This window comes from Salpingoeca rosetta (genome assembly GCF_000188695.1).
Source record: "Salpingoeca rosetta unplaced genomic scaffold supercont1.43, whole genome shotgun sequence".
Classification (NCBI taxonomy): domain Eukaryota; class Choanoflagellata; order Craspedida; family Salpingoecidae; genus Salpingoeca; species Salpingoeca rosetta.
In genome coordinates this window covers 182190-192308 of record NW_004754891.1, presented here as the reverse complement: position 1 = coordinate 192308, position 10119 = coordinate 182190, and the positions used below count along the sequence as shown (strand labels likewise).

The window sequence follows — 10119 nt, the reverse complement described above, 5'->3', positions numbered from 1 at the left end:
GTGTGTGTGTGTGTGTGTGTGTGTGTGTGTGTGTGTGTGTGTGTGTGTGTGTGTGTGTGTGTGTGTGTGTGTGTGTGTGCGTGCGTGCGTGTGTGTGCGTGTGTGTGTGTGTGTGTGTGCGTGAGTGCGTGAGTGCGTGCGTGTGTGTGTGTGTGAGTATGTGTTTGTAGGGAAATAGCGCTTGGAAGGGAAAAGGGTTGCTGTGGTTTGTCTGGATGGTTTGCGTTTCAGTCCACTGTCGAGTGCGTCACGTGTCGTACGTCCATGTCACTTCCCTCCACCCTCACACCACGGTCGTCACCACCAACACCACGCCCATCACGTCCACCACCAACACGACTACGACGACGCCCACGACAGGATCTGTCCACGTCTGCAGCGTCGCTTGATCCCTTGAAGCGCGTTGAGCGGGCAGGCGAAATCAAGACGATTGGCAACGATTTCTTCAAGCAGGGCAACATGGAGGCTGCCCTCACCTGCTACTCAGACTGCCTCACCCTCCTCGCCGAGGACTTTCGGTTTGCTCCAGAGATCAAGGTGCTGCACACGCGTCGTTTGCTTGTGTTTGTGTTTGTGTTTGTGTGTTTGTGTGTTTGTGTGTTTGTGTTTGTGTTTGTGTTTGTGTGTGTGTTTGTGTGTGTGTTTGTGTTTGTGCACCTATGATGTGTGTGTGTGTGTGTGCGTGTGCTCGTTTTTGTACGAAGATACGCAACGCTGTTGTGGTTGAAGCAACACGTGTTTGTTCATTGCAGTCAATCACGTGGAGCCATCCTCACCAGCACCGCCATCACTCTCATCATCACCACCACCACCACTCTCACTATCCCCCACATTCACCGCCATCAGGCGCAGTCGCGGGCCCTCAAGATCCCCATCTGCCTGAACATTGCCGCGTGCCAGCTGCGCCAGCGCAAGTTCCGGGATGTTGTTGGGATATGCACAGAGCTGCTGCAGCAGGACGCCACGCTCGTCAAGGCATACTTCCGCCGCGCAAAGGCGCACCAGGCCCTCGGTCAGCTGTGGCGGTGGTGGTGGTGGTGTGAATATGTGGTGGTGGTGTGAATACGATTCTGTGATAGGCGTGGATGGTGTCTGGTGAATATGTGGTGTGGATGAGTGAACATGAGCGTGCGAACACGTGACCATGTGACCATGTAAGCATGTGTCCATGTGACTACGTGTGTGTGATTGTGGCTGGCGCTGACGGCATCCGCCCACTCCCCGTTGCACAGGCGACTTTGACGATGCGTTGCAGGACTACGAGGCCGCACTGCACAACTCCGACGAATCAAGTGAGCACATCATGCACGCTGCTCCCCTGTGGCTGTGGCTGTGGCTGTGGCTGTGGCTGTGGCTGTGGCTGTGCGTGGGTATACCTCCCTCCCTCCCTCACATTCACGCATTCACACACTTTCTCGATCTCTGTACAGGCGAAGGGCTGCGCGCGTCGTTTGTGAGCGCGATTGAGCGGGTGAAGCAGGCAAAGGCGGACCAGGACAAGCAGGTGGGTGCGCTGATGGTGATGAGGCTTGATGCTTGCACGCATGTGTGTGCGTATGTGTGCGTGGGTGCTTGCGTATATGTGTGTGCGTGTCTGCAAACGTGCATTCGTGCGTGCGTGTGTGCTTGCTGATGCGCGTGCGTGCATGCTCGCTGACATTGTGCTCTCTGCATCAACGGCAACGGCACTCACACGGCCTGCGTGCATGCATGCATGGATGCTTGCACCTCGGTTGTTCGTGTACATGTGTTGTGCAACTGGCTTCATGCAGGATAAGAAGGTGTATGAACGCATGTTCAAGGAGACAAAGTAAACGAGCAGTGGCTGGAGTACGGTCAACGATAGCACAAGAAGCCGAGGCACAGGAAGCGCGGGAGGGGGGGAGGGGTTGGAAGTGATGGAGAAGTGGAGCACACGCGCTCACACAGGCAGTGGCGAGCAGAACAGACAGACAGGCATAAGTCAGACAGACGGACAGACAGACAGGCATAAGTCAGACAGACGGACAGACAGACAGGCATAAGTCAGACAGACGGACAGACCGACACACACACACACACACACACACACACACACACACACACACACACACACACACACACACACACACACACACTCACACACACACACACACACACACACACACACACACACACACACACACACACACACACACACACGCACACAGACATCACACATGGCACAGGTCAGGCTTCCTTGGGCTTCTTGGGAGAGGGTGGGGCGTGCGCTGTAGAGTCGAGGCCATCAGGATCGCGTGCGCCGACATGCAGCTCGCCGTATCCTGTTTGAGGGTCATGCGGTCGCGAGAAGACGAGCTGCTTGCACTCCCCAAGCACAATCTCGGCTGTTGTGAACACCTTGAGGGAGATGACGTGCCCTCCGATCGTGTTGCCATCCTTGTCCGACAAGCACACGTGCAAGTGCTGTTTGTATGACAGGTCCTCGTCCACTGCCAGTGTTCCAACAAGCGACACAATCTCATGACACCCCTCAACACGCTTGATCTAGCGTCATGTGTGCGTGTGTATACGGGGAGAGAGGTGCGTGGCAGTGGTGCGGTCATGAGAAGCAGCAATGGCAGCGAACGTTGTGGTGATGATCCATCGCATACACGTGAGTCCACTCAATCACAGATAAACAGACAGACAGACAGACAGACAGGCAGACAGAAAGACAGAAAGACAGAAAGACAGACAGACAGACAGACACACACACACACACACACACAGACATCACACACACACACACAGGCACACAGGCACACACAGACAGACATCACACACAGGCGCACACACACACACAGGCACACACACACACACACACACACACACACACACACAGGCACAGTGCTTACATGATTGGCTTGATCAGTGTCTGCGGTGGCGCTTGCCATGCGAATCACGGCCTCCGACACGCTGCCAACGCATGTCTGAACAAACCCTGCGCGCATGCGGGCTCTCTTGGCAAACCACGTCAGCGCGCCCACAATCTCCTGCCCTGGCTGCACCCGCAACACGTACGACGTCGTGTTGGACGGGATGATGGCAAAGTCAAAGCCCTGCTTCTCAGCCATCTTGGATCGTGTCAGCGTCAAGCGATGTGGGGTGCTTTCGATTTGTCAGCACAAGTGGCTTGCTTATTGTTTAAATTGAAAGCAAGCTGCACACACACACACACACACACACACACACACACACACACACACACACACACACACACACACACACACACACACACACACACACACACACACACACACACACACACACACACACACACAGTCACGTGCCTTGAGCGCAAGCTACACATCCACACGTGTCAGCGCAATGACAGCGACGCCATCATCTCTTCCCCTGTTGTCTCGTCCTCCCCAACACCATCACCATGAGCACCGCCATTACCACCACCCTCACCCTCACCATCACCATCATCACGACCCTCACGACCATCAGCACCATCGCCGTCACCAACACCATCAGCACTCCCCCCCTCAACACCCCCTTTCTCTCCACCACCATCGCCACCATGACCATCCGCGTCCCCCTCCTTGTCGCTGTCGAGGGCGTGGGCGAGTGGGCCGAAAAACTCGCGGAACATCTGCTTCACCTTGGCATACTGCTGCCCCTGCCACACCACCTGCCTGCACCCAAGACACCGCCAGTAGTCGTGCACCTTCTTCAGCACTCCTGCGGGGACAACATCGCGCACTTGCTCGGGGGCCACGTGCTCAAACCGGCTGTTGCACTTGGTGCAGCGGCTCAGAAACGTGCTGCCGTCCACCACCAGCTGGAAGTGCGACACGACCTCCTGCATCTGCGCCTGGACGCTGCGCTCCGAGCACAGGTAGTGCCGCACGTGGTGCAGCCGCTGCGCGTACTTTGGACTGCACGTCAGCACAATGCGGCCAGTCTCGTGCGCCGCCTGAATCAGGTTGCCGCACCCGTGCTCCCGGCACATGACAATGTCCACGCCCGCGCACCGCAGCCATCGCACCAGGCGGGAGAGCGTCTTGTCGGCGATGAACCGCAATGGCATGCCGGGCTCGTACAGCGACAGCTGCTTTGGCGACTCCGACAGCGGGAACACCGTCGGTTGCGCAATGTCGAGCAGCGTGCGCAGTGGCAGCACAAGCCGCGTGTGCAGGTTGCCGCCCCCAAACACGCACATGTCGTCCGGGTGCTTCTTGGCGAGGGGCGTGTCAATGACAACGGGGAAGACCTGGCGATGCCCAAAGGGTGGCATGGTTCCCGGTAAGTATCCAAACACCCGCACGCAATCGTCAGGGGTGGCCAGCAGCACGGCGTGGCGTGTCACGCCCACATCCTGTGCCACCGTGGACTTGTTCACCGACACCTCCGCTTCCAGCAGAAACATGACCGGCACGCCCTGCACATTGAACGCCAGGCTCTTCACATGGTGCCACTTTGGGCCTTCTTGCTGCTGCTGCTGCTGCTGCTGCTGCTGCTGCTGCTGCTGCTGCTGCTGCTGCTGCTGCTGCTGCTGTTGTTGTTGTTGTTGTTGTTGTTGTTGTTGTTGTTGTTGTTGTTGTTGTTGTTGTTGTTGTTGTTGTTGTTGTTCCGTTGTCACTGCTTGCTCGTGCGTGACGGCCTCCTCTTCGCCACCACCGCCATCATCACCGCCACTCTCAACATCACCAACACCACCACCGGTGCCACCAACGCCCCTGCTCGCTGCTGTCATTGCAGCGTCAACTTCGGCTGCAGGGCGAAGACACTCGCTCGGGTCCAGCCCAACGCCCACCAGCACCGCCGCCAGCTCCCGCGACGTCAGCGGCTGGTCAAGGTCGTCGTCAGCGTGTGGCGGCGGCTGCCATTTGCATGCAGGCACCCAGTCCTCCTCCCGGCCCTCCCGGCCCTTGCGCTTCACGTCGTGCAGGGCAGCCTTTGGAGCCGAGCGCGGCAGACGCGCCGTCACCTCCAGCGCAGGCAGGCAGCACGACTCCTGGTACTTCTGCAGCAACCGCAGCAGCACCCCGTTCGTCTTGGGGCCAGCGTACCCGCCAACACCACCTGCTGCCACCTCTTCACCGCCAGCACCACCACGCGCATGCTCTGGCACCGCGCCCCGTTTCGCTTTGAACTGTTTCTTCTGCTTCTTCTTTGTCTTCTGGTGGGCCGTTGCCGCTGCCTTTTGCGCCTTCTCCTGCTCTTCACTCACCGCGTGCACATCAACAACATGCTGTTTCGCCAGGGCATGCAGCGAGTGTGTTGGCTGCTGCTGCTGCTGCTGCTGCTGCTGATGCTGCTCCTGCTGCTGCTGGTGTTGTTGCTCCGTGATAGTGTCGGGCTCTCTGCCTTCATCTTGGGAGGTTGCGCTTGTGTCCTCTTCTTTCTCCATCGCAGCGCTCCCGGGCTTCCCACCCTCCACACCGACACCCCTTTCACCCGTCTCTTCCTTACCCTCATACTGCTGTTCCTCCTTACCCTCGTCATCACCCTCCACCACCTCTCCTGCCACCACACCAGCACTGCCGTCATGACCGCCAGTCCGGGTCGCCAATGCCTGCAGCATCCGCTCTGCAAGCGAAACGCACACGTGCGCGTCCAGGGCGGCGTAGTGCAGCTGTGATGGCGTGAGCGGACGCCGGTTCCAGTTGGACATCTGCTCCGTCTTGTCCAGCGGTTTGTGCATGAAGTGGCGCACGAGCTCCTTCAGGCCGCCCGACTTGGGACCCGCTGACGTCAGCGCATGACGAAAGGACTGCAAGTCCAGCAGCGATCGGAGGGTGGAGAAGCATTCCGCGTCGGGAAATGTCTTGCGCAACATCTTCATGTCGCCGTCAAACGCAAACCCAACCTTGATGATGGCTGGGTCTGCAAACAGGTCAGTCACAAACGCGTGGAAGTGCGCCGGCTCCAATGCCAGCATGTCCAGGATGACTAGCGCATCGTGTCGTGCAATCTGCAGAATCGACACGCGCTGCTTCTGTTTCCCCTCCCCTTCCTTGTGGTGTCGCGCTTTGTCACTGGAAGGCGAGCTGCCCTTGCCGCTGGTGGTCGCGTGGTTATTGTTGTTGTTGTTGTTGTTGTTGTTGTTGTTGTTGTTGTTGTTGTTATCGTCATCGTTGTTGTTGTTGTTGTTGTTGTTGTTGTTGTTGTTGTTGTCCTTGTCATCATTTGCGTTGTTATCATGCTTGCCACTGCCCTCACCACCATCCTCAACAGTCGTCCCCTCACCATCAGCAACATCATCAACATCATCAGCAACATCAACATCACCATCGTCATCATCAACATCATCATCAGCAGCACCACCACCACTGGCACCATCACCATGCTTGTTGCTCCTGTCGCTGTCGTGCCTGCGACTACGCCTGCGCAGGCCATCCGGCTGTGCCCACGACGGCAGCACGGGCCGCCACTCGCAGTCGAGTCCAACCAGCGCCACGCGCGCGTCTGGCCACGGCCGCAACAGCACCTCACGTGCAGCAGCCAGCCCCGCTGCATCCTGCACAAACAGCAGGCTGTCGTACAGATGCTGTGGCAGGGTTAGGAACTCCCGAGCGCGGCGAATGTGAAAGGCCTTGAGCTTATCGTCATCAATGTTGCAGTCGCTCTCCAGGCCCCACATGCGGCAGTAGTCGTGCGCCTTTCCAATGTGCCCGCGCTGCACCAGCATGTCGATCATGTACGTGCGGAGGTCAATGTTGCCTGTCGCCGCCACCGCTGCAAGGTCAAACAGGTTCTTGCTGACAAAGTGCTCAATCTTGTTGCGGCAGTAGCGCTCGCGTGCGTTGGGGAAGCGCTCGTGCAGGTTGGCGGCGTCGATGAGCTTGAACGCCATGCGCTCCCGGTCACGTGCGTACAGCATGTTCACAATGCGCTCCACCTTCCCTGCCTGGTTGTTGCTGGCCACGGCGCGAGCGTACGTCTGGAGGTGCGGCCACACATCAAGCTGCACCAGCCGGTACATGACCGCATATGGATCGATGGCGTCCACCATGTCCAGCTCTAGCATGAGGCGCACGGCAACGCTCACGTGCTTGGGGCGGGTCGATGTTGGGTCAAAGAGCTTCAGCACCGTGCCGTCCTCTGGCGACAGGCGCGCGCCAATCTTGTCTGCCACAAACGCCGCCACGACGTCACGCGGGAGGGCCACGCCAAAGGTCGACACGATGCGCACAATCAGCGTTGGGTCAAGCATCTTCGTGCGGAGGCCGGCGACACACAGCACCACGGCGCTCTCCTTGGCTTGCGGCGTGATGTGTGCGCCGCTGAGTGAGCTGAGCAGGGCGTGGCACACCTGGATCTTGCTCTGTAGCACCTTGTCAGCCTCCTTGCTCTTCTTGTTCTTTTTCTTCTTTTTCTTCTTTTTCCTCTTTTCCTTCTTGTCCTGGGTGTTGGCACTACTGGCGCTGCTGGCGGCGTTGGCATCGTCCTTGTCGACCATGGTATCAGCTGTTGCTTTGGCGCTGGTGGTGTCGGCGTTGGTGTCGGCGTTCGTGACGCTGCTGCTGCTGGTGGTGGTGGTGGTGGTGGTGGCAGCAGCCGTTGCGTTGATGCTGTCGTTGTCGTTGTGGTTGTCGCCATGGGCAGGCTTGGGGGTTGTCGAGCCAGTGTCGCTAAGCTGTTGTGGCTCAGCAGGGCGGGCAACAACCTTGGTTGAGGTGTCGTCGGCAGGCGTAGGCACAGCAGCAGTGACGGTGGCAGTTCTGGCGGGTTGGTGGTTCGCTGCTGTGGTAGTGGTAGTGGTAGTTTTAGTGGTAGTGGTAGTGGTGGAGGTGGCATCTTCGCTGCCGTTGTTGTGATCGACACGCTGGGGCTCCTTCTTTCCCTTCTTCTTGGTCGAAAGGCGCCTCCCAGCGATCTTCTCTTCTTGCATGAGGGCGTCGCCCAGGTACTGCACACAATCCAACACCAGCGTCGCAAAGTGGTGGGACCATTTGAGCTCTGTGTCGACGAGGTGTTTCAAGCCTGGAAAGCCCGTGTCGGCCAGGACTGTCTCAAACACGCGGCACACCCCCTGCACGGCTGTGGATCTGTCCGCCTCTGGTGCAACCCAATATGCGTTCACAGCATCCTGCAGTTGCTGAGCATGCTGCTGCTGTTGCTTCCAACTCTGCTGGCTCATCTTGATGACGGCGTCGACACGACTTGCAGATCGAGTGGACACCGTCAACGCGTGCTCGATGCCTGTGGGTTACGCTTGAGGTGCGCGGTTGTTTTCTTTGACTTGGTGCTTTCCTCTTCTTGTTGTTGTTGCTTCGCTTGTGATGGCATTAATGACGATTTGCTGTATCTTTGGTTGATTTGGCCAAGGCCGCTGACCGTTTTCAGCAGCGAAATTCAAAACTGAGGCGGCTGCACAACCACCCCCAAACACAAGCGAGCGAGCGCCCTCGCAACAGACAGCAGCAGCAGCAGCAGCAGTAGTAAGTCTTGTGTGCCTGTGTGTGGTGATGTCGTCGTCGTTCACGCCAGCACATCGCGATGGCGGTGGCAGGGGCAGTGGTGTGCCGTCCAATACAGCAACACCACCTGCGACAACGACTGGGTCAGCGCCAGGGTCGGCTGGGCAGAGGTCTGCGGCGGCGGCACCGCTCGTGTACATCACGCCGCGGCTACTGGCCCAGCGACTCAAGGACACAAGCCTGGCAGAGGCCACCCAGCTCAACTTGAGCGGTCGCACGTTTCCCCGCGGAAAGATCAAGGTGCATACTTGCATGTGTGCACTTGCATGTTTGTGTGCATGTGTGTGCATATGTGTGTGCGTGCGTGCATGTGTGTGCATATGTGTGTGCGTGCGTGCATGTGTGTGCATGTGTGTGCATGTGTGTGCATGTGTGACATTTGCTTGCTCAAACACATTCGTGTTACACGAGGTTTCATTCTCAACTTTGCTTCCTACATACATACACACATACACACTCACACATACATACACACCACGTGACAGTATGTGGAAAAGCTGAAGGAGGCGAAGAGCCTGAAGGAGCTTGATCTGTCCTCAAACGTGATTGAGAACATCAGCCGGGAGGAAGTGGCACCGCTCGTACACTTGGAGGTGTTGGATCTCTCGCGCAACCGCCTCCACTCCATCACAAGCATCCTCTGCCTCACATCCTTGCGTGTGCTGGACATTGAGTTGAACCACCTCACAACCCTGCCAGAAGGCATCAAAGCGCTTCGCCTTCTCAGGTCAGTTGTTCGGCATGTGTGAGTGAGTGAGTGAGTGAGTGAGTGTGTGTGTGTGTGTGTGTGTGTGTGTGTGTGTGTGTGTGTGTGTGTGTGTGTGTGTGTGTGTGTGTGTGGAAGGGCAGGGGTTCAGTTACTGCCATTTGTGACCTCAGGCACACATTTAAATGCGCGCATACACATAAAACTTGGTGCAACCGCGTTTCTCATCCAACTCACACACACACACACACAACCATATGCACACATGCCCACACATAACATCTAGGGAGCTGCGCCTTGCACGAAACGAGCTGGCAAACCTGTCTGATCTGAAGCATCTTGCAGCGTTGGCCAGCCTGTCCGTGCTCACGTTGCACGGCAACCCCTTCTGCCACGGCCACTACCTGGACTATGCCACCTACGAACTGCCGGCACTGGATATCATTGATGGAGAGCGCATCACATCGGAGCAGCGGCAGAGCGCAACGAAGCGGTTTGCGCGGCACGAAAAGGTGTCGCTGGAGACTGCACTGGCAAAGACGCAGACCAAGTCATCTGAGATGGAGGACACAATCGCAAACCTCAGCTCACTGCTCACGGACAAGTCCAACGATCTTGAGCGGGCACTCGAGGAGCTGCAGCGTGCGCGGTCGCAGCTGCAGGAGGCGAAGACACGCGAGAACGATCACGTGTCACTGTTGAGGGAGAAGGATGCCGAGGTGTCAACGCTGACGGGGCAGCTGTTTGACATGCACACCAGTCGCGCGCTATCCGACTTTGAGCACTCCTCCTCTCACCTCTCAGCAACCAGCTTCCACCACAACATATCACGTACAGCCCTACAGCAGCAGCAGCAGCAGCAACAACAACAACAACAACAACAACAACAACAACAACAACAACAACAACAACAACAACAACAACAACAACAACAACAACAACAACACACACACACACACA

General features: G+C 57.5%; 4 protein-coding genes across 4 annotated transcripts in view; 2 read left to right on the top strand and 2 right to left on the bottom strand.

Moving 5' to 3' along the window:
* Positions 1 to 1842, top strand: part of PTSG_11325 (uncharacterized protein) — a 3348-nt gene extending 1506 nt beyond the window's left edge. The window contains exons 3-7 of the mRNA XM_004987627.1: positions 361 to 537; positions 847 to 1012; positions 1233 to 1292; positions 1431 to 1504; positions 1773 to 1842. Of these exons, the coding sequence (XP_004987684.1) occupies positions 361 to 537; positions 847 to 1012; positions 1233 to 1292; positions 1431 to 1504; positions 1773 to 1814 (519 nt within the window). The 3' untranslated portion in view covers positions 1815 to 1842. The remainder of the gene's footprint in view (positions 1 to 360; positions 538 to 846; positions 1013 to 1232; positions 1293 to 1430; positions 1505 to 1772) is intronic.
* Positions 1843 to 2208: 366 nt separating this feature from the next.
* Positions 2209 to 3151, bottom strand: PTSG_11324 (uncharacterized protein; the record flags this gene model as incomplete). Its single annotated transcript, XM_004987626.1, has 2 exons — positions 2877 to 3151; positions 2209 to 2526 (listed from the first exon to the last, which is right to left on the bottom strand). Exons 1-2 carry the CDS (start codon positions 3093 to 3095, stop codon positions 2209 to 2211), a joined length of 537 nt encoding a protein of 178 aa, XP_004987683.1. The 5' UTR covers positions 3096 to 3151.
* Positions 3152 to 3279: 128 nt separating this feature from the next.
* On the bottom strand, positions 3280 to 8113 carry PTSG_11323 (uncharacterized protein; the record flags this gene model as incomplete). The annotated part of the gene is made up of 2 exons (XM_004987625.1): positions 3280 to 6000; positions 6193 to 8113. 2 exons carry the CDS (start codon positions 8111 to 8113, stop codon positions 3341 to 3343), a joined length of 4581 nt encoding a protein of 1526 aa, XP_004987682.1. The 3' UTR covers positions 3280 to 3340.
* A 160-nt stretch (positions 8114 to 8273) lies between these two features.
* The window catches only part of PTSG_11322 (uncharacterized protein), a 7701-nt gene continuing 5855 nt past the window's right edge, over positions 8274 to 10119 (top strand). The window contains exons 1-3 of the mRNA XM_004987624.1: positions 8274 to 8693; positions 8939 to 9180; positions 9446 to 9878. Of these exons, the coding sequence (XP_004987681.1) occupies positions 8442 to 8693; positions 8939 to 9180; positions 9446 to 9878 (927 nt within the window). The 5' untranslated portion in view covers positions 8274 to 8441. The remainder of the gene's footprint in view (positions 8694 to 8938; positions 9181 to 9445; positions 9879 to 10119) is intronic.